At 38.1% G+C, this 24,765-nt stretch overlaps 1 protein-coding gene across 1 annotated transcript in view; it reads left to right on the top strand.

The window, feature by feature from the left end:
• The window catches only part of LOC146570582 (putative flavin-containing monoamine oxidase A), a 62,642-nt gene extending 48,308 nt beyond the window's left edge, over positions 1-14,334 (top strand). Inside the window, exons 11-12 of the mRNA XM_085279091.1 lie at positions 3,465-3,565; positions 12,806-14,334. Of these exons, the coding sequence (XP_085135217.1) occupies positions 3,465-3,565; positions 12,806-13,151 (447 nt within the window). The 3' untranslated portion in view covers positions 13,152-14,334. The remainder of the gene's footprint in view (positions 1-3,464; positions 3,566-12,805) is intronic.
• The last annotated feature ends 10,431 nt before the right edge of the window (positions 14,335-24,765 follow it).

The raw sequence follows: 24,765 nt of genomic DNA, 5'->3' as shown, positions 1-24,765 counted from the left end.
TAATGCCAGTTAATGCAACATCGAAGCAGCTAGAATCCACAGCTGTGCGTGTTCATGGAGCTTTCATTTTCACCTGCTGGACATCACTACCTGACAAGTTTAACTGTCTTCAGAACATTGCAGAGGCCTTATTGACAGTATTTGGCTCTACATATCTGTGTGAGCAGATTTTCTCTCACATGAGTGTCCTCAGGCAGCCATCTGAATGCTGGACACTTGGAGACCTGTGTCTCTGTATTAACAGACATGCCATATTGGCTTAGTTTATTTTTCTTATCATTCTTGTGAGGAGACCATAAATAGCATTTGTATTTTCTGTTGTACAGTTCATTTACTGTTATGGATAAAAAGTCTTTTTTTGTTTCAAAATAGCTGATAACTATTTACTGATAGCTGCCAACATCTGCGAACAAATATAATTCTATAAAGTGGTTCTATATAGTGTGTAACTGTTCATATAGAGCGTTATTAAATTCATTGCTAATGCAATCATGTGGCACACTGACTTCTGAGGAAATTTTAAATGGCACTCGCCATCAGAAAGGTTGCCTACCCCTGCTCTAGACAGATGGACGGACAGACAAAAAACACCACAATGAAGAACATACACAAACAATTAACATGACTGTGTCATCAGCCGCCAGAATAATGAGGACGAAAGCCAGGATAGAATCAAAAAGTATAGTGGTGACTCTAAATAAGGCTCATAAAAAAGGTAATTCTTGACTTGTGACAGCCCCTAGGGACACACTAAAAAAAGGTCACATTTTGAAAGTTCAATGGCAGACTTTAGGTGGCTGCTTTAAAAACATGATGTCAAAATAAGCAGAACCTGAATAAATAAGTCACTGGAAGGCAAGCATGCTGAATTTAGGCTGGGTCTCCAAATGGGGCACAATCACCCATTTTGCACACGAGATACTACATCTTCTACAGTCCTGCATAACAACAATGTACATGCAATAAACTTTGAAAGATATTTTAATTTTAATCTGCCTATCATCCTAAAAATGTGTCAAACATAAACCAAATAGCTCAGCTGTATTACATGACGTAGCACATTCATTTATGGCCTGTAAAGGAATACAGGCCAGATACAAGGCTGATAATTTATTCACTTCACCAGCAGCTGCGGAGACAGAAAATATATGGCAGGATTGCACTGGCACGATCTTAAAGTCACTGAATAATCCACAGGACTTGTTGAGAACATCAGTCCTGTAATGAGTGAGGGCTAAACAGAGAATATACACCAGAAATTTTCTCTGCACTCTGGGTTAAGCAGTGTGACGGACTTTCTAGACATTAAAGGAACAGAGAAATTTAATCTGGTACTTAATAATCCATCTTAGAAAGAATGTTAAGTTTAAAAGAAGAGAATAAGTAAATCTGCACAGAACTTTGGATAGTGACTGATAAGTCCTTAACATTTTTATTTCTATGTTTATATTTAGTTGTCCTTTCTAAGGTGTTATTTAAATGTGTTGTCATGAAGGATCCTTACTCTTCTTTAACTGGATGACATCCTAGGAGGTGCAAGTTGAAAGATTAGTTTTCCTGTGTGCAGATTCAAGGTGTTGGATGATTAGTATTAGTCAGTGTTGGGCAAGTTACTTTGAAAAAGTAATTAATTATAGTTACTAGTCACTTCTTCAGAGAAGTAACTGAGTTACAATATTCTAAAAGTAATTAATTACTTGAAAAGTAACTATTGCGTTACTTTTAAAAAAATGGTTTAACCCTCTGGGGTCCAGGGTATAATTGGCCATTTTTAACTACTTTTGATTTTCCCTCCACATTTTACCTTTAAAAACTATTTACTTTGCCTAGTTTGGTATCATTCTTTTCACCACAACCTCACGTTTCTGAATTTACAGTTATGTTTTCATTTTGACTGCATTAACACAATTGATCTAAAATCAGACAAAAAACATAAAATCAGAGTAGAAAAAGTTATATTTTTTACTGTAACAACCACAAACATGTTTAATGAATCATATTTCATAACTTTAAATGCAAATATAAATTGTCAAAATCCTATGCACAAGTTTTGCAAACAACAAAGTTATTTGCAGCCATTTACCTTTTACCTTGATTTTTTTAAATAACCATTTCAAACTATTTACAGAACAATCAGCTGTTTTGCATCAATAAGATGCCACACAAATTATTTGTGCCACTCCAAAAAAATAATTTCTGTTCACTATAAAGGAGAACATCACAGCCTGATACCTGCAGGTCTGACAGCAGCAGGTGTATCACTCCTGTTTCTACCTGGAGACAGCAGTCGCCTCATTGTTCTGACAAACAGCACAAAACTATCCACAACACTACACACTAACTACACAAGACAACACATTAACTACACAACACTACACACTAACTACACAAGACAACACATTAACTACACACTCCAAACACGCTAAACTTCACAAATCTCTCACACCACAAAACTCGCTCTCTCTCTTTTTCTGCTGTCTTTCTTTCTCTCTCTCTCCGTCACTCCTAAAACTTTCTGTTTTTTGTTGTTGTTTGCTCATAAGCAGAGAGTGCTTGCTAGCGCTGTCCTTAGACAGTAAACGTGACGAAACTATTGAGGAAAAAACACGTGTATATATTGTTTATCATGACTCACCTTGTTGCTTTGTCATCTTAAAGTGGTCATGTGATTGGCTTACCACGACTACTTTATTCTTCCTCAGTCAAACAGCAGCACTCATGCAATTGTTTTGCCCCCTTAGCTCCAGGTGTTGTGCTAGAAAGTGATCGTGATTATCGTCCGCGGGAGCGCGCAGCTGCTTAAAGCTGTAGCATCCAGATTACTTACAGCTACTTCCGTACAACTGATATAAGATGCGGTAAGCTGAACACAACTTCAACCGTCTGTTTGTTGAAAAGTAGTAACAGACCGCATTTTCTTGTTAGTAACGGTAACGGCGTTGTAACGATAGGAATAGTAATTAGTTAGATTACTCGTTACTGAAAAAAGTAACGCCGTTACTTGTAATGCCGTTATTCCCATCACTGGTATTAATTAGTATTACACATTTTCCTCAACAAATAATTCAATATAGTTAACATTTTCCAAAGGAAAATTAGATGCTACATTTTGTACTTTAGGCCTCACTGGGGCTTAAAAAGAGTCAAATTCTGTATAATCAAAACTGTTATGTCTTTTTGGTCCCCGCCTGAGAATCATTATATATTTAAGTTTTCACACTAAAATGTTTAATATTGAATGATTGTAATACGAGTTTTACGGATTTAGGCAGCCTGCAAACATTAAACTAATAACAGCTTATTTAGCATACTATACAGGAATGTCAAGGAGTAGTCCATGGTGTTTTCCATGGTCCATGGTTATGTCCTCATAAATTGTCAAAAATATTATGAGTACTATGAAATCAAGTCATGTGATGTGAAACAATACTGAAAAATATAATTAAATCCATTTTCTCCTACAGGATTGGGCCAAGGAGGACTACAGTGGTGGCTGTCCAGTTAATGTCATGGCACCAGGTTTGCTAACATATTACCACCCTAGCCTGAGGAAGCCTTTTGGCAGGTAAACACCTTACTAATGGCATATATACCAGTGAATTACAATACTTATTCTCCCTTACATTAAAATAACTCATCGTCCATCTGTATTTGTATCCACACAAGATTAATATTAATGTTTTCAATGGCTAAACGTGTGGAGTTATAGAATTCACAGTTGTAAATGTTAACATAGTACAGAAGGTGACAGGATGAGAGATACTGAGAATATTTGCTGAATGTTTATACTATTTTTATACAACAAAAAATAGGTCTATTCTCCCTGCCAACTAGGTATTACTCACTAGCACCCAGTGCGTACAGATCATTGACATGAGTCGTGGGAGTGATTACATCTTTAATGATACATAGTAGTCCAGTTCTAAAGAAATGGCAAGAGGTCATCAGGAGGGGTGTTCTTATGGGAAAATGCCCTATAATCCATTTCTAATGGCCTCTTCAGAGATGCACAAAGCTGAAAAACGAGAGAGAGCAAGAGAGAGAGCGAGAGAGCGAGAGAGCGAAAGAGCACGAGAGAGAGCGAGAGAGATGGGGGGGGGGGGAGGGGGGGGGGATCCAGGTAATGCATTTCCATAATGACATCAAGTCCGTGGGGAGCAGAGGAAGCTCATTACATAACGTGACTGAAACAGCAGAAAGGTGATGGTAGCTCTCAGCCACATCCCTACCCCATATAGGAAATTGATTCTCAAGGGCATACTGTAACCTTGACACAAATCTAGCACATGTAATGAAGACAAACCCAAGACTGGTGGACAAAAATGCTGCTGGTGCTTCCAAGGTAATGCATTTACCAGTGCAAAAAAATTAGCTAGTGTCCCATTATGGGATTTGACATGGTCTGTATCTTTATACTGACAATGTGATTTTTACACTTCACACACTGACTAATTATTCTAGGTTAATAATACGCTTGAATAGACAGCATGGAGGATGTTTGAGAGCAGAGAACAGGGTATGTGAGGTGTGAGGAAAAACCAAGACATATGAATAAACTGACCTCAGTAGGTTTTACACCAAGTTAGCATTTTGTTTAAAGAAAGATTAATTCTTTAGTATAAATATAAATACGTAGTTTAAACAAAAGATCTCTGTTTTTTACCAAGGGAGGAAACATCTGGGATAATATGTCAAATCCAAAACAAGCACTGTTGTGCCCCTTTGTGAAAAAGGAGCAACTAAAAGTAGCTTGCTTGGTTTACACTAATTTGATTATATGTTTAATATAATTCCCGGGGCTTGCATCATTGTATCACTGAATTCTAACAACTTACAGAGCTATCACTCTCCATCGGATCTATGTTAAAGTCTGCATCTATTCAGTCAGTTCATGATTAGTCTGTGAGTCCCATCTAAGTCTGTCTTAACAGCAGCAGCCTCATTCTGAAATACCAGTATGAGTCCCTGTTCCAGTAGTTAAGGCCTGAACTTTCTTACTGTTTACAGGTGGTTAGCTCAAGCTAAAATAATGCAAAGGAAAATTAAGTCATGACAGATTTTCCACAAGCAAACCTTCAGGGGAACCACTTCATTACTGATTCTTTATGTATTTACATGGTTTACAATAAATTACATTTTCTTTGAAAACAAATACATTCTTTAAGCAAAACTTATCCTTCTGAATTTCTGAATCTTGATTTTGCCATAATCAAGGAACACTGATATATGACTAGGAAACACTGCACAGTAGGAGTGCTGAAAACATGCAAGGCACCCCCACTTTAAATGGCTGAGGAAAAAAAAGAAAAAAAAAGATACTGGCCACCAGTTCTACCCCTCAGCCTCAGGAGTGTTTTCAGAAAAGTTGATCTCAAGATCAAAGGTTTCGAACTCACACAGGCGACTGCATGTATGGGATGAATTTAAAAACCCACGTCACCTTGTTCTCGATTTATTGTGGTCACAAGATTTTTAGAAAACTTCAACTTTGACCATGACATTGAGGCCAAGGTCACCCGGGGTTCAAACTTGTCTGAGACGATTAGTTGCTTTAGTTGGTATCAATTTTAAAATCCTAGTTGACTTCATCATTCCCAGTTTTAGAGACTGTATAAATGTTATACTTGTGCATATCCAGCCGCACCTGTGTTATATGACTGACTTTTATACCACTACTTTTACATCCCACACACATTTAAGCTCACAAAACATTTCCTTTATTTTGAAAGAGCGCTACAGTTATGACGGCTGTCAGCTGAACGGTTTCACTTACTTCTTATCATTTAATCACCCATTTAAACAAGACACCAATCAAGTTCAATCAGGGCCAAAATGCAGACGTTTTAATTTGACAAGCTCTCGTTCTTTTCATCATAATGCTGCGGCTCATTATACTGTTTACTGCCACCTGCTATGCATGCCACTGTAATGGCCGAGTTGATTGATTTCCCTCTCCACCACTTCTGCATGTTTGATTTTTTTTTTTTTTTTTTTATTCTTACTGGATATATTGCTTTCCTTTTTCATTATCATGTATCCTATATCTCAATGATATGAATCACTGCTGCATAAATCCATTACAGAGTACCCCTCAAGCAAGTGTGTAATCATATGCTGCAGTCAATTATCCTATAGTTGAGGTGATGTCTGGTACTTCCAAACATACAGTCTGGAAAGCTAAACTTTACCTCTAAGCTTAGGCAGTTGCGTGTTGTGAGAGACAGACTCAGCATTACCAGCTCATTACCAAGCTCTCTGACATCTCAGACTTGGGTCTTAAAGTCTTAGAAATTCTGCTGTTGTTGAAGTTGCCTATTGGGCTGGACTAAACAGTCAAAATCCTTATTACACTCAACAAAAATATAAACGCAACACCTTTGTTACTGCTCCCATTCCCCATGGGATGGACGTAGAGACCTAAAATTCATTCCAGATACACAATATAACCATCCCTCCCAAACAGTGGTCACAAATCAGTCCAAATGTGTGGTAGTGGGCACATCTGCTATATTGAGATAATCCATCCCACCTCACAGGTGTGCCACATCAGGATGCTGATCTGACATCATGAGTAGTGCACAGGTGTACCTCAGACTGCCCACAACAAAAGGCCACCCTGGAATGTGCAGTTTTTTGCGCTATTGGGGGTCTGGGGACCCAGAACCGGTCAGTATCTGGTGTGACCACCATTTGCCTCATGCAGTGCAACACATCGTCGCATGGAGTCTATCAGATTGTCAATTGTGGCCTGTGGAATGTTGGTCCACTCCACTTCAATGGCTGTGCGAGGTTGTTGGATATTCGTGGGAACTGGTACACGCTGTCGTATACGCCGGTCAAGCACATCCCGAACATGCTCAATGGGTGACATGTCCGGTGAGTATGCTGGCCATGCAAGAACTGGGACATTCTCAGCTGCCATCTGCCCTGAACAATGTGAACCATGATTCATCCGTGAAGCGCACACCTCTCCAACGTGCCAGACGCCATCGAATGTGAGCATTTGCCCACACAAGTCTGTTACGGCGACGAGCTGGAGTCAGGTCAAGACCCCGATGAGGACGACGGGCATGCAGTTGAGCGTCCCTGAGACGGTTTCTGACAGTTTGTGCAGAAATTGTTTGGTTGTGCAAACCAATTGTTCCAGCAGCTGTCTGGGTGGCTGGTCTCAGACGATCTTGGAGGTGAACCTGCTGGATGTGGAGGTCCTGGGCTGGTGTGGTTACACGAGGTCTGCGGTTGTGAGGCCGGTTGGATGTGCTGCCATATTCTCTGAAACGCCTGTGGAGACGGCTTATGGTTGAGAAATCAACATTCAATGCACGGGCGACAGATCTGGTTGACATTCCTACTGTCAGCATGCCAGTTGCATGCTCCCTCATTGCTTGTGGCATCTGTGGCATTTTGCTGCGAGACAAAACTGCACATTCCAGGGTGGCCTTTTGTTGTGGGCAGTCTGAGGTACACCTGTGCACTACTCATGATGTCAGATCAGCATCCTGATGTGGCACACCTGTGAGGTGGGATGGATTATCTCAATATAGCAGATGTGCCCACTACCACACATTTGGACTGATTTGTGACCACTGTTTGGGAGGGATGGTTATATTGTGTATCTGGAATGAATTTTAGGTCTCTACGTCCATCCCATGGGGAATGGGAGCAGTAACAAAGGTGTTGCGTTTATATTTTTGTTGAGTGTACATTCACACTGCAGCTTTGCCACACATTGACCCTCTGTTTACTCCTGATTACGCTCTATTCTTTTAGCACCTTTGCTGAATGGTATTTTAGTTGTTCAATTCAGTGTTCACATCTATTTGTGGATTTCATCGACATAGCCCATGAAATCCACAAATAGCCATAGTGTGAATAGAGAGTAAAGACTGTTTGTTGCAAAGACATCAAACACTATTGTTCAGACAACAGAAATTCATCAAGCATATTTGCCAGTAGGTCAGCTGAGGTGAAGCCCTTCTCAGTTGCATTGATCAGTGAAAATTGGTGGCTGCTGTAGTTTCAGAAGAACCTTAAAACCAGTTAGATGAGGTTATGTTGAACTGGACAAACATAATTAAAGTAGTCTAGATCAGCGGTTCATAAAGTGTGTGCAAAGGCCAATAATGTGGAACCCAGTGCAAATGAACAAATTTTAAAAAGCCGGGGGGGGGTGTTAAATCAGCACACCCATTATTCACACACATTAAACTCATAACTTCAACTGGCTTGATTTCCTCTAACACAGTTATCACATGCAAGGAGGTAACCACCATGCTCCTGTATCATTATTCCTATTTTATTTTTATTTTTTTTGCATATTTGTCACATTTACAAGCTTTAGATCAAACAGATTTTAATATTAGATAAAGGTAACTCAGGTAAATGCAAGTTTTCTGTTTCATTATCCAAGGGAAAAAACTGCATGCCCCTTAGTAAGTTAATACATACATAACTCGATAAATTTATTTATTTAATTTAATTCAGTATTAAAATGCAATTGATGGCCTAAAACATGTAACTGCACACAATCATTGTGGTGGTGTAAGCAATAGCTTCTAAGTATCAAAACTGAGTTAGACTGGCATCATTTTTAACCAACGTGATTGGTTTATACGTCTTATTGTGGCATATGGTTTTTCCCTTTTTGTGGGTAGCCACAAACAAAGAAAAAAAAAATTGTATGAGAACAAAAGAACCAATCATATGTACCAAATTAAATGCATGGTTGCCATATGAAACCTTAGATAACCCACCTCTGACCGCAGGTCATTCAGATTCACTCCCACTGAGGAGGCAAATAGTTTTTTTTTTCATAGATAATATAAAACAATAGGACAACAGTTACTACATAATGGACTGGCACTCTTACTTGCTGTAGGGCACTTGAACCACCCGGAAGATTGTCTCTCTTTAACCTGGAGAGGCTGTGAGTGACTCCATCAGGTCACCAAAACGTGGTACAAAAACATATTATATCCCAAAGAAAAAAAATCATCCACATAAAAAACCCTCATCATATCTAATAGTATGTTGAAGTACCTATAGTGTAGAAAGCTGTGAATAAAAAGCTACAAATCTCTAAAACATGCCATCCTCAAAAGGGGATTTGTCCAGTGAAAGCAAAAATGATCCTACATTTTATTGGTGTTAGATTCCAGTAAGACTGAGCGTTGTGTTAAAAAAAAAATCAAATTAACCATCATCTGCGTAAGGTGTGCAAACGCAAACATCAAAGAGACTGCTGGCAAAAAATACATAGTCAACAGACACAGGGAGGCAATGAGGTTAAGGGATATGTCCAGTTGCTACCTATATATCCGCAAACAGGTGGATAATTTACAGATACGTCCATAAATATTTGGACAATGACACAGTTTTTATAGTTTTGCCTCTGTACAACTCCACAGTGGATTTTAACTCAATCAGGGCGTGATTCAAGTGCAAGCTTTTTTTACTTTTAATTTAAGGAGTTTAATACAAATATTGCATAATTAGAGCCAGTTTTGTAAATAGTCCAACATGTTAAAGCACTTAAAAAAATATACAATTGACTGAAAAGGAATTTCACAGCACGACAAGGCCTGGTCCTTTGTTATTTCAAGAATAATTAATTAGTGTTGAACTTACTTTTGTTTGCTCACCGACGATGACTAAAATGCAGAATAATTTCCTTGGTTAGTAAAAATGCCTTTACAAAATTTAGCCACATTGAGAACTCTTGCTTGACTTTGTCAACCTGTATTACCAAGAGAGACCTTCATAAATATAAACACAGAGAGTTTGCAACAAGGTACAAACTGGTTACAGTCAAGAACAGGAAGGCAGCCACTGGCACTAGTATTTATTGACGTTTTAACTGCTGATAGAAGTAGAAGGATGAAATTTGATGTGTTGACAGCTACTCTCCGCTGTGCTCAGATAATGACCCAAAGCATAGTACAACCAACAACCAAGTCAAAAACCTGATCTCAATCTGACACAGCATGTTTTCCACATATCAAAGACAAAACTGAAGTCAGAGATGCCCACAAACAAGCAGAAACCAAAGACAGCTACAGTAAAGGCCTGACAGGGAATAACAAGGACGGACATTGGTGATCCCGATGGGTTCTAGACAGTCTTTGACTTTACTGGATTTTCACCCAGTTATTCGAAACAGTCATTGTCCAATTACTTTTGTACCTCTGAAAAAGTAGTAGACATTATATAGCTGTAATTCCCAAACAACTAATGCAATGCTTTTGTTAAACCCCTCTGAAAGCCTGCACTTCAGTCACATTTTGATTCTATGAGCTAAAATCTACTGTAAAGATATGCAGAGGCAAAATTCTGAAAGTTTGATTGCCCCATATATTTCTGATCCTAACTGGTATCAAATGATCAGTGTGCAGTTGTTGATCGTAATTACGACTAAAAATTGTTGTTGCAATTAAGAACCAAGCAGACAGAAATGACTGTAGATGCCCTAATAGTCATTTTGTCACTACCTCTTCTGGTGAAAAACAACAGTGTGTATAAAATGGCCCAACTCCAACTGCTAATTTGAATCAGCCAATGCAGTAAGCACCCTTTAGAGGTAATTATTTACTGAAATAAATTCTCAAGGAGGTGCACAATTCAGTTCAGTGCACAAAAAAATGACAAAAATTACCTCTCGAAAAAATAGAAACAATTGACTCGGCTAAGCACAGATAGACTATCATCCAAAAGCACCAAGCCATGACACCCATCCCAATCTGCATTGCATGTTTAGTTTCTGCAGAATCTCAATTACAGGGTCAGGTCAGGAAACGTTACGTGTTATTATGCTTGTTTAGGAGCTCATGTTTGGTTTTCCAGACCTTCCAGACAGTTCTTCAATACTATCCTACCTCTCGCTTCTATAGCTATTTGATTGGATCTTTGAAAAAAATAGCTAACCTGTATCAACAGCAGAGGGTGGATAGTGGCCTCTTTGCATAATGTAGCTGATGATAAGGGACAGTAATGCATGCACTGTAGGTTTGGGTATCGTCACTGATTTCTAGAATCAGTTCGATTCCGATTCACAAGGTCCCGATTCGATTCGATCCACGATTTCGATTCGATTCAAATTGGGGAAATTTTGCCTCAGACAGTCAGAAATATTATATTTATCAGTACTGACACTTGTGAGACTGCATCAGAGGTGTAAGAATCACAGCAGGTGCCTTTGTGTCAAAGTAACTGAGGATAAAACACAGAAAAACATGATGGAGATTTTCCTGGCCTGGTTTTTTATAGTAGATAGCCTTAAAAATATTCTGTAGTAGAACAAAAACAGAAGAAGACCATCAATCAGCATATGAACATTACCTGGTGCTGCTGAAGTGAAGCAGAGCAAAGTTACGGAGGTTTTATTAGAGACACAGCTAAGCATTTTGCAGTTTGTCATAATTTTAAAAAGTTTACATTTCTTCGGTATTGAACAGCAGAAGTGAGGCTTCCTTGTCAGAAGTCATTAAAAAAAAAAAAAAAAAAAAAAAAAACAGCGGCTGACAGCGCTGTACACCAACGGTAGACTAGTGGGTAAAAAGCAAGCGAATAATGCAGAAAATGGAGATTTTAAGATGGGAAACTGTTCTTAAAGTACACAGAGAGGGAGAGAGAGCCCTACAAAGTGTGATTTTATTGTGGGGGAAGCAAAACAGCAAAAGTAGGAGGGAATTCATGACGATGTTTATGGGAAGCGAAATGTGAAGCTTAGTTTGGATCTTCTTTTGCTGCTGGTTCAGTGAATTTTGGTTGGAGAGTGATGAAACCTGCAGCTTCAGAATCTAGTGCAAAATAAGACGTAAACACAAAGCGCGGATCCGATGCATCAGAATCTTTGAGCTGTCTGCTTTCAGCCGCGACGGTGTGAGAAAACCGACGTCTCACTGATTCTGATGCGTCAGATTTGTGCTTTGTGCTTATGTGTTTTTGCACAATCCATTTACCTTCTGTCATTTGCTGTCTAGCTGTTTGTTTAAATAGTTTTGTGAGGTTTAACCTGAGATTCTGGGATTTCTGACAAAATACATGTATATTTAAAAATCAATTCAGGATCTTAATGAATCGATATTGCTTTATTCAAGCTAAAATCGATTTTAATCGATAAATCGATAATCCAAACCCACCCCTATTTAACAGAGCTTTTGTCTACTGTGTCTTTGGGATCACCAGATGAAAGCAGCTACATGCATTGCCATGGTATCTCTATAGTCTATGACCAGCGTTTGTTTTCCAGATTTCTTTCATTAGCTCAACAACAACACAGCACTTCTTTTGAGAAACGCACAATGATAGACTCTTACCAGTGACATAGCCCTGCAGTCTGCACAGTCTGGCTGAAGCTTACTTTGACAGCAATGTGTTCAGATCTGAAGCACATGATGTGGACTGATGTTGACAATAAAGCTGGATACCATGGGCAGTAATTTGTAAGATTTATAAGACATTCTTGGCCGTATTGTCATTACATGGAGCAGAAGAGGTGGATGAGGAGCAACATCGTTACTTTTCCAGGCAGCAAGCCCTACAGCGTTGAACAGACCTAATCTAATTTGTTAGTGGGAGATTTCAGTGCACAGAGACATAGACCATCTAAGCCAGGAGAGATTTGTTTTATGGGTGAATCTTAAATTGTATCTGTTTGTGAGAGGAAATCTTATCAGTCAACACCATCATATGTATTATTATTTCTTAAGACATCATAAATACATTACTATCATGTATTGACAAGGGCAAGGGAACACTGAACTTTGTGTGTATTCGTATATGAATCACTAAATTTCTTGATTTACAGGATACATTGGGCAGGAACAGAGACAGCCACCCAGTGGTGTGGATACATGGACGGAGCGGTGCAAGCTGGTCAGAGAGCTGCTCTGGAGGTGCTGGCTGAAGTGTCCCACATGACTCTGACCACAGAGGAGCAGGAAGAATTGCAGCGCATTCAAAATGTCAAGAGTGCTTCTAAGCAAAGACCATCATCCAAACTCATGTACCTGCCTACAAGCAAATCTGTGGTTATAGCAACACTGACAATAGGAGCCGTTCTTCTGCTGGCTCAGCATCAAAATACAGTATTAAAGATCAAAGAGTACTTCACAAATGCCTTTTCACCAATCAAGCACAACCTTCTGCTGTGATAACAAAAAACCCTGTAAACCAAGAGTACATTTAAACAAAAGCAATAAATAAAATAAATAAATTTAAAACAAGATGAAGGATATATTGGCAGCAACCAATGATATCAATTTCAAAAAGTTTTCACAAGATTTTCAAAAAACTTGACCTCAGACCTCTGATCTTGAGGTCAGACCACTGAAATTGGAACTCCATTCAAGGTTTTTAGTAGTTGCACCTGGGGTATCAATTTGAATGGTCTCCTTCTCGAGTTATTGCATTAACAAGCTTCCACAGTGCCCGCCTGCCAGCCGGGCAAGGTGACAGCAAAACCCCATCAGCCTTTTATGGCTGACGGGTAAAAAGCTACAGGTTTTGCTGGAATCTAAATTATTTTCACTAGCAGTGACTACAAAAACAACAACAACCAAATGCCCCCCCTAAAGTCATAAGGTTGTGCTTATGACATTAGGACCAGAATGCAGGACCTTTACATGTACTCTACTTTTGCTTGCAAGATGTAACTAATGAAGTGACTGGTGAATACAGATATATGTGGTAGAGCCTTTGGGAAAAATAGCTAAGAAAACTCAAAAGAAACTATTTATATAAATAGGAGGGGAAAAAAGGTCTGCACTGCAGTTAAAACCAGTTTGTCATGAGAAAATCAAGCCTTTACAGTGTATGCCTTTTGAGGTCTCACACAAAGCCATAACATCTGGATGAAAGGTTTGAAGCTATTCCACAAGCATGTTTTTTGACTCACAAAACCATCAAAAGATGAACGAGCGTAAGATGGATGAACCAGTCACACAATGGACATATCCAAGAGAAGGTGATTTAATCGCTATCACTTGATTGCACAGTCGATTGAAAGGATTTTTGTCACTTCCAATGTCTCCTCTAGAGAGAATCTCAAATGCCCACTAATCACTGTACGGTAGTCTGTGACTCCTTTGGCGCCATGGCTTTCCATTTGTCTTTGTTATCACTAGCTTGCACTGAATCAACTGCTTGTTCTCCCTGGTTTCACTTAAGCCAGCCCAGGCTGAATCAAGGCCAGTGTCCTAACATTTCTGAACATGTTTGATTATTTGTAGCATTTGATTACTGACCCATTTTTTGTTGAGAGTCAAATGAGCTGAAATCAGTGCAATGGTTCTCGTGTAAGTAAGTTCTGAATAAATTCAGTATAAAATGCAAAAAGATGCTTATGTACATTTTTCTATGAGTCGTCTGTAATACGTATAGTGGATTGTACTATTTTAGAACTCCTCATTGCTCTCAGAGGTACCTTATTATGATATATGCCATTGCCAGCTCAAGGCACACATGCAGTAATGTACCATCTGGGAGAATGGCAGCTTGCCTCGTCGGTTGCTATTTTTTACATCATTAGTTGAAATCCAGGTCTTGATTTTAATGATAAATGCATTCCCATCCCCATTCCCATTGGGATATCATGAGTACTAAGTAGAAAATAGTTGGCCAAACTATTGTGTTGAATGAATATGTGCAACATAAGTGAAACATGAGCCTCAAAAATGGCTCAGATTTTTAAAACAAGCATCAGCATACAGTGTCCATGTTAAAGTTTAACAAGTGTAGAAGCATGGATGCAAAAACCTAGTCATCACTGATAATAATGCCATAGTTCATTAGAAGTATAAATGCTTTGTATTTTTAAAAAATGACTGAAGACTGAAGCCACGATATTGTGGTACATCAACTAAAAACCCAAAACAAATTTCAGCATTTTTTACTATCTCTTGAGATTTTGCACTGTGGAGTGTTTTTTTTTTATCCAATATCAAAGAAAAAAACAACAAAATAACATTTCTAGCAAAGTCTCTAAGTAATGTTCCTGTAATTACTGTAGCCTCTAAACACCTGTCAAATCACTTGCCATGGTGTTTGCCTTTGGGCAATAGCACCAACTTTAAAAATTCATACTTTCCAGTGCAGTGTAATCAGGGTGTGTAGCCATAAACAACGCTTTTCACAGGACTAAACCAGAACTCAGCTAGTTTAAATAGATGTCATTATTATTTATTTAGACACGCAGTGGCTTGTGAACAGAAGTGTAACATTAATGCAATCATTCAAAACTGGAAGAAAGGATGCATTCATCACGTGAGCAATTAGTTGATACAATGCCTTAAACCAGCAATAAGAAATATGCTGTGCCAATTGCACATTTCAATCCTCAGAGTCTGACAATGACTCATGGTGAAGGGTTCAAAAAAAGAAAGGATCAAAATATATGCAGCTTGTGCATCAAACTCTGGTGCTCACAATCCAACTCAATTTGGTCAGAGATACATTTATGTTAAAAGCAGCCAAAGGATCATCAATTCACGAGCCTTGAGAAAATAAATAAATAAAAATGGAGACTGGTAAAAGAGCCCTAGCAGGAGTGCTCATTTCTTCAACTTGAATTCTTCAGCAACTTCCATCTGGAGCTACCTGGATATATACTTTTCTTTTTCTCTGACATGTGGTAGCACTATAACTGATGTGTGAAATCTGGTAAGCAGCCTTCAAAACATTGTCATCACATCGGTTTACTTTACTATTTATTTTATACATAACTGTTTACATAAATCATGCAATAGAATCTTACAAGACAGAGTTGTTTAATCGTTATCACTTGATTGCACATATTTGATTGACAGGATTTTTATCAGTCCCACTTTCTCCCCTGATGAGTATCTCCTAACACCCACTGATCACCGAGAGGCAGTCTGGTGCCATCCCTTGCTATTTGTCTTTGCTAGCTTGCAAAAGATCAACCGAGACAGTTGTTCCGAGTTTCACTTAAACCAGTCACAGCTGAAACACAACCAGCAACCTAAAGTTTCTGTCGCATATACAGGCAGATTTGTACTAGGAGTCATAAAAAGACTGCAATAGCAACTGGGTGTATAGACAGCAACCCAGGCAACTAGACCAAAAGAAGTGACCGTGCTGCCAAGCATTCAAGGGGATTCGGAATGAATTGTCATTCATGAATACACGAGGAAATTAGATACTGACAAAGCACAGAAATAAAAACACTCACTGCCTGCGCATTTAGCACCACGGACAGTGACAGCATGGACTAAACAAGAAAGCGCCGTGTTTGTGAGCCATATACAAATTAAGCCGCAGAAGAACAGAAGCACAATAATGCCAACGGGTAAAAATAAGCTTCACTCACCCTTGAAATAGCTGAAGGCGGACAAAGTCTCAGTTAAGCCGTGTGAAGATAGCATCTCTCCACTCATTAGTGCACTTGCGGTAAGTTCTCTCGAAGGCCAGCTGCAGTAACTTGGCCTTCTGTGAATTAAACCATGTTCACTGTGAGACTGAATCATAACTTATTTCTTATGTGGAAGTCGAGGAAAGAGATCTTTGAATGCTGCATTAGGGTGAACAGCGTTTGCTACCATCTGTCCTCATAATGAAATCTACAGATCCCACCCCTGTCTTTAACAAGGGCATAATCTTCAAAATGACTTGATTATAACTGAGGCCATCATCATCGGAGAGTTGACAGAGCTCGACGTAAAGCAGCACGAGAGAGTGAAGGAACACCTGTCGCTAAAGAAAACATTGTTTAGCTTTTAGCTTGAACTGACAGATGTCGCGATTACAAATGGTTGGTTTTCTTTCCCTTTTTTGCTCCAGCCTGGGTCCCAGCTCTTCCTTCATGTGCTACAGAGAATGCCTTTGTATTTGGCACAGACTTTGTGTCACAGGAAAACAATTTTACAAGTCCGTCGTCTCAGTCAGCCGGCTTGAAAACTAAAGCGCCCCATCCACTCACTTCCTGTCACATTAATTTTCACCTGTTGGGGAAATCCCATTAACAAATCCAACGTTCTATCCTTAGGTACATGTAAGTCCCACGCATGAAGATGTATTACTTTCTCCTTTTATTCAATACAATTTAATTTAATTCTCATATAAATATATACAGAAGTAAAAAAAAATTAAAAATGGATGGATACCGTACTGTAGTTGTTCACTCAGAGAAATCACAAAGCAGTCATCGTCGTACTGTTTCAGTTTCAGTTTCCTTCTGTTTTGCAAATATAAACAACAACTTAAGAAGGTACATCAAGTTCAATACCAATTAGCACCTTTTCAGCTACAAGAGAGATTTTGTAATAATTTACAAATGATGAGAAATGTTTCAAAACGATGTAAAATGTAGGTTTCACCACAACTTGATACTTTAAAACTATCGTTAGTAAGGTGATAGCAAGTTAAATTAATATACGCACTTATCACTTTGTTAGGTATTGGACACTTTGCTAGAACCAAGTTGGAGCCCTTTTGTTAATTCTTCTCAGATTAGATTAAGTAATGTGTTGAAAATCGAGATTTTGGACCATATTGACATGATGTAAGGGTACCTATAAATAATATTCTTTACTTTATTATATATGTTGGTGGGTGATTCAGTAGGGAGTGGTCTCAAGCTGCTTTGAGAAATGTGTGAAAATAATGTGAGGCAAAAACATATAACAGCAACATATTCATTTGCATTCATGTGTGGCTTGTGAAAAACAGATTACCACTTATCTAAGTGTGTGAGATAGGGTCCCTACAACCCTAAAGAAAAAGACAGAATGCCAAATTAAATGGTAAAGTAGATAGTTACAGTTTTTGAGGGGATATTTATTTGTTATAGTCATTTGGCTTTTTTTTTAACAAGCATTTTAAACTAGTTAAAGCAAAAAAAAAAAAGAAGAAGAAGAAGAAAAGCACGTTTTGCTGAGAGAAAAAAGAGCATTTCCAGCCCATTTCATTTGTCATTCAAAAAAGCAAAAAGGCATTACGCTATCCATGAAAAAAAAAACAAAACATAATGGAAAACTATGAATTGGGCTCCGCAGAACTCATGCCTTAACATTCTTGAAGCAATCTTTGTTCATCTTGACACTGAACAGAACCAAGAGCAGACAACAGCGAGAGAAGAACGTTGTCTTTTAAGAAACTCAGAGTATTTGTTCCTGAAGACTATTTAGAAAAATTCTAACAATGCTCTTCTCTAACAGAGACGAATAAAGGAAGGCATATAGAACATGGGCTTTCAATGTTTTTAGAGTTGCACAAGCTCTGTTTTGACATATGCTTTATTTCCATGTACGTTTGCTCATGTGTCAGCGAAATATGAAGAAATGATTGGTGTGGTAGCTCAAAGGTTTGCACAGTAGTGTGTTTTTGTCGTGGTTCTTATTTCTAATACTCTTTAGTCTGGTGTGTCAAAGACTGACCGAGGCTGTCTCTTCATAGTATCCACTCAGTCCATTTTTTCATCTCAAATACATGAAATTCTTTTAGCCTAACTCATAAAATAGGAAGTAGGAGCAGCTCCACAATTATGCTCTCTCTCATTCATAGGATTCGATCTTTGGCTGCATTTATGCTTAATATCTTTCCCTCAGGAGATACATCTCATTGATCCCAGTGTGTTTGGGAACATCATTGCTATGTGGAAAATACCCAGCTCTCTTAAACCTGCACACTTTAGCAGATAATCAATTGTATAAATCCCCTGGGTGACATTGCACAGTGGTGGGACATAATATCAGGTATTGAATGTGAGAATTAAAACAAAAATCTCTGTTGGCTTTAAAAATGTGCTAGATGTCACCATTGGATTTTTTTTTCTGTTACTGTAATCTTCAGTTGAGTCTTCAAGTGTGAACTTATACAAAGTAGTGATACATCTCCCCCCCTTTTGTATGTTTTTTTGTAATCATTTTACTTCTTTTTTTGTTAAGAATATGTCCTACAAACTGAATTATCATATTGGCCTTTTGTCTTTGTTTAAAACAGTTCTTCAGGTTGCAGTTATTTAAGGTTAAGGGTCATGGATTACCAAAGTGAATAACAGATCTATCTCTGGAGTTTGCTTGTGCTGCTTATGGTGACTAGCTTAATTATTTAAGTACCAGTGGAGGTTCCAGCCAATCTGATCTAAATACTCCAAACCATGGGGTCTATTAGACCCCATTCCTACAATACTGGTCAAAGAATTCATACCATTAATTAATACTTTTATCTTAAATATGATCAATCTCAGCTGTTACAGGTAATTATAGGTCAATCCCTATTCCCATCTTCCTTTTATGTCTAAAATCCTTGAAAACTAGTTCTAAAAAGGCCAAATGATTAGGTGCAGAGGGTTGGTTTATTTGAAGAGTCTCAGTCAGGATTCAGAATTCATCAAAATACAGAAACAACATAAGTGAAGACTATGGATGACATTTGTTTTGATTTTTGTGCTTAGAACATGCTGTATGCATGTTCTAAGCACTACAGCCAAATGAAACTAAGTCCCTACAGCCAAATGGCTGCTCTCGGGGCTCTAAGTACTAGAGGAATATCTTAAAGACATCAAGGCCCTAATGCTTCCCTAAAATTCTTAGAAACATACCAGATACTTACACTGGATAGCTTTACCTTGGCTTCCCATGACACTATGAGAGATATTTAATGCTTTTTTTTTTTTTTTACCATATTATGTGTCTCAGTGTGCTTGATAAACAAATATGTAGGACTGCTTTCTTGCATTTGCGCAATATTTCTATAATTAGAAAAAAATTCTTAATCAGAGTGATACTGAAAAATTCGTTTATGCATATAATACTTCTAGGCTGGACTACTGTATTTATTACTGTCAGGTTGCTCTAAAAGTTCAACAAATACTTCAACTGATCCCAAATGCTGCAGGGAGAAAGAGACATTTCTCCCATACTGTTCATTGGTTCCCTGTTAAACTGAAAATTTCTGTGATACTTACCTCTTTTCACCCTCTATGTATACAGGGTTTTGGATTTTTGTCTCCTCTGCTCTCTTCTTTTGCCCTCAACCCAATTTAATTATGGCAGATGTCTGCCCCACCCCCATGTGGTGCCAGAGGTTCCTTCCTGTTAAAAGGGAGTTTTTCCTAACCACTGTTGCCAAGTGCTTGCTCATAATCATTGTCTCATTATTGGGGTTTTCTTTACATTACTATAGTGTCTTTACCTTACAATATGCCTTGAGACGAATGAACTAAATTTTAAGTAAAGTATCAACTAATAAGTAGTAAGTAAAGAAGGCTGTGAAATTGATTCAATCCATAAAAGTAAAAAGTAGCTGTTCTGGCACCTATTTATAATTTAGTTTTAAATTTTAATTTAATTTAAAATTTTTATTTTTTACAAATTTAACTAAATCCTCATCTTTCATATTAACATGATAATAAAACCAATATTAATATAACAGAATACAAACTTTAAGTTAAATTCTAATGAATTTGCACGCCATGAACATGTATTATTTAGAACACAGGCAGAAACAAACCAATCAAAAGATTTAAAAGTAAAAAAACAAAAACAAAGGTCTGTTCACTCTTCCCTACATTGCCTGCTGAGATACATTGCTTTTTGTGATTTGAACTGAATTCAATAAGACATAACCAGATATTTCATGAGCTATCAAGGCTGATCTCCAAACCCCTAGAATGAATTAGAACATTAAATGTAAGATTTAATTTTCAAATTTAATGAATGTCACTGAGCACCTACCTTTGACAAAAAATTCTCTTCTTATTCTCCTGTCCTTTCTTTCTTACATCTTCTTTCATTTGTGAGTGAAGTTAATTCTTTTTCTTTTTTTTTGTCTCCCTGGGAAATTAAGCAGTTATACCTTTAGCTAGCAGACATTGTGTGGCAAACTACTAGGGGTGGGGGAAAAATCGATACTGTGTAGTATCGTGATATTTTATTTGCTAATAATGTGTCGACACAGGGACAGCAGAAATCGATATTTTGTTACAAAAAAAGTTTTTGTGGACTGGAAGTCAGAGCATGTCGATCCTTTTTCTGAGCAAGAATCCTGACACTGTACAAATGTGTTTAACTTTTTTTTGGCAGCAATAAACATGTTTTATTTTAAGTTTAAAACTTTTTTATTTAATGTAAAATTATATTTTGTTTTAATTTACTTTCAAATTCTTCAGTTGCTGAATGGGCTGCATATTTTTCATAAATTGCATAGTTCAGAATAGCTATAATTGTACCAGATGGTTGCATTCAGTTAAGTTGGACTAGACTGTAATACAAACCGTTCAGTTTGTCAACAATAAAACTGACTGAAATGAGAGAAAGACTGAGTGCGAGACTTTGATGTTAGATAAAATGAATATTGATAAAGTTTACCTTTATGTACAGAATCTGAATATCGCAAAATATTTTCAAAAAATTGCAATAATATCGTATCGTGCGTTAAGTATTGTGATAATATCGTATCGTGGGATGTATGGTGATTCCCACCTCTACAAACACACAGGAACAGTTTTGTGTTCGTAGGGATTGAAATTAAGAAGTAAAAAACAGATACTTTAAAATTCTACTTAAGTATAGCGATTTAGTATTTATACTTTATTACTTCCCAACTCTGCTGCTATTCATTCAAGTGCATTCAAACATCTAGTTTATTCCGCATCAAAATTGAGAAGTTGATCATTGTGATGAACAATCCTCTTATTTATGTGAAAGTGCATAACAGCTAGTTATCTGGGGCATACTAACTGCTAATCAAAGCTTTTTTGCTTAGCTTTCCTTGAGACTGATTACATATGGTTGTTCTAACAATTAACCACTGTGTTGCCCATTATTACTGCAGTCACTTGAGTGTAATATACAGTAGATTGTATATACAGTTTTGTTTGTGGGAGTTAACCGATGTGACTGATTGGGGTACTGACTTACAGTGGGGCAAAAAAGTATTTAGTCAGCCACCGATTGTGCAAGTTCCCCCACCTAAAATGATGACAGAGGTCAGTAATTTGCACCAGAGGTACACTTCAACTGTGAGAGACAGAATGTGAAAAAAAAATCCATGAATTCACATGGTAGGATTTGTAAAGAATTTATTCGTAAATTAGGGTGGAAAATAAGTATTTGGTCACCTCAAACAAGGAAAATCTCTGGCTCTCACAGACCTGTAACGTCTTCTGTAAGAAGCTTTTCTGTCCCCCACTCGTTACCTGTATGAATGGCACCTGTTTGAACTCATCATCTGTATAAAAGACACCTGTCCACAGCCTCAAACAGTCAGACTCCAAACGCCGCCATGGCCAAGACCAAAGAGCTTTCGAAGGACACCAGGAAAAGTATTGTAGACCTGCACCAGACTGGGAAGAGTGAATCTACAATAGGCAAGCAGCTTGGTGTGAAAAAATCAACTGTGGGAGCAATCATCAGAAAATGGAAGACATACAAGACCACTGATAATCTCCCTCGATCTGGGGCTCCACGCAAGATCTCATCCCGTGGGGTCAAAATGATCATGAGAACTGAACTCATTTCAGGTGCTGCTTTTGCATTTTTATTGATAATGAGTTTAATATTTATTGTGGCTGACCTAAATTTTCTGTATTACACTGTCTGGCAGCTCCAACACGAAGGTTTTATTGTGGTTTATTGTGCTCATGCATGAATATTATGGGATACATTGATTTTGCTGGTTATTGTTTCCTCTTGGCTTAGCAGAAGCTCATATGCTGGCAGAATGTAAAGTCTACTGCTGTCTTGCACATACAATTATTGGCTGTACAATTGGCTTTGTTGGGAAAATCCCTGTGTACAGGACGTTGACCTCTTCACATTTTCTCAGCACATTTCATACTCAGGTAAACATTAGAAACATATTTTGTCTCAAATGTGGTCATAAGAGAGCCCGTTTTGATAAATCCATCTAAACTACTGAACTTCTTTTAATCCGTGTATATGTGTAAACTTTGCTCCTCAGTCCAGTTGCATTCATGGGTAACATTTAAGTTCAGGTACTTTATGGTGATCTGCTTCTTGCAAATTCTACATCGCACTTCATCGCTCCAAGACATAGATTGTAGATTTTTATACCCATGAGATGATTATTATCAGCTCCTCCAATCTTAGCTTTCTGCTACATGTTATGTGAATTATTCGGTTTAAAATTATTCATTCCAGCTCATTATGTTTTTCCCTGCAGTGGGTGGAGATGCTTTGTTGAGGCGTGGCTTTTCAATGATGCCCCACAGATGCACATACCATATAATGTGTTGATGTATAAAATAGCCCACATTAACTTCACATTGTATGAGACATGGCTAATTGAGATGCATCATTTTCTTGACATTTGTTAATTTTGGAATTGCTGTAAAGAGGTATTCCTTTATGTTACTGTAAAGGTACTGTAGGGCCCCAAAAGTTAACGAAGCTAAGAAAATGCTCCAGAGGTGTATTTCAATATGTACTCAGTTATGTCTTTTAAAGGATCAGTCATACATGGTCATGGTATATATGGTGTTTCCCCCCCCCCCCAGAAAAAAGAAGAAAAAAGAAAGGAGATGGAAGCATGTGAAAATATCAGACCAGCAGTTGGCAATGACTGAAGATGATCTCAACGAGAACCCTGCAGTCCCCCAGCAAGGAGCAGATGGCTTAAGCAGATGATCTGCTGATCGCCACTCCTGGTGTGTTGTGAAAGCAGTGATGTGACTGGTGCTTACGTAAAGATTTGCCATTCGTTCACTGATGGAGTTCGATATTTTAGCTTCTAACTCACTTCTCTCAGGCAGTCGCTGACTAATAGCTCCAGCAGTCGTAATTAAAGTGAGAGCCACCTGGTGAGCTGTGCTCCAAGTTGGAGATTATATGAGGTTATGAGTGATTAGAAGTCATTCCTAGAGAAGCAGACACAGTGCTATTTTAACATTAAAAAAAAAATACAAATCCTACTGTCTGAATGAAACTTCAGATTACAGTGTCACATCAAATTAACATGCCTTACATAAAAAAAGAATGATTCAGTTGTGAGTCAGGTTGAGGCTAGGCAAATTTATTAGTGGCATATTTGTTTGAAGTGACGACCAAGAGCAGGGAAGGGAAAAATAATGTTTTCTTGCATCTCTTTTCCAATTGGAAGCATTCCAATGGATGAAAACACTATAGATCAAGGCCCAACAGGGTCTCTCATAATTTTTGACTCCTTTCTTCTTCAAATTTGCCTTTACATACATTCTCAGTTTTGTTCTTTCATTTGTCATATAATCTGACATCTCTGCTATCATAAATTCTTAGAGTAATGTCATATTTTTAAATTCTCCAAATGATCCATTGTCCTACTTGCAGTGTATGTGACTGCAGCTGCTTCAAAGGTTTTTCAGATACTTTAAGCTATTCTTTCATATCCTGAGATGACAGCGATGATGTCTGAATGTTACATTGTTTACGATGTCACGGGATTGGCTTGATGAATCTTGCATCAGTGTATTTTCCTCATAGTTTAACATCTTCTTCCTGGGGCTTTTCTGTGCAAGTGTTATAGACTGCCAACTGTTTGGACTCAGGTCAACAGGGAGCCCAAATCACATGAATTATGCATGGTGTCTGCTCTCAGGCATACAGCCCTGTCTGTGCTGCCACTGCACATGCAGCACCGGAGACGGAGACTGAGTTACAGAGATCATAGAGAACAGTGGCGAATAAAACCGATAGACAGGGGGGAAAAAAGAGAAGGCGACAGAGAAATATAGAAAATATGACCAAACACAGAAATGTATAATACGCAATAGAGAAGAACAGGCCATTCAAAGTAGTGCTTCTCTAAAAT

This window comes from Mchenga conophoros, linkage group LG7 (genome assembly GCF_057382185.1).
Source record: "Mchenga conophoros isolate Kocher_MC1m ecotype Shallow Benthic linkage group LG7, M_conophoros_male_GT1.1, whole genome shotgun sequence".
In the NCBI taxonomy this organism is placed as follows: Eukaryota; Metazoa; Chordata; class Actinopteri; order Cichliformes; family Cichlidae; genus Mchenga; species Mchenga conophoros.
The sequence above is the reverse complement of the archived record's forward strand: the minus strand, read 5'-3'. Positions and strand labels throughout refer to the sequence as shown.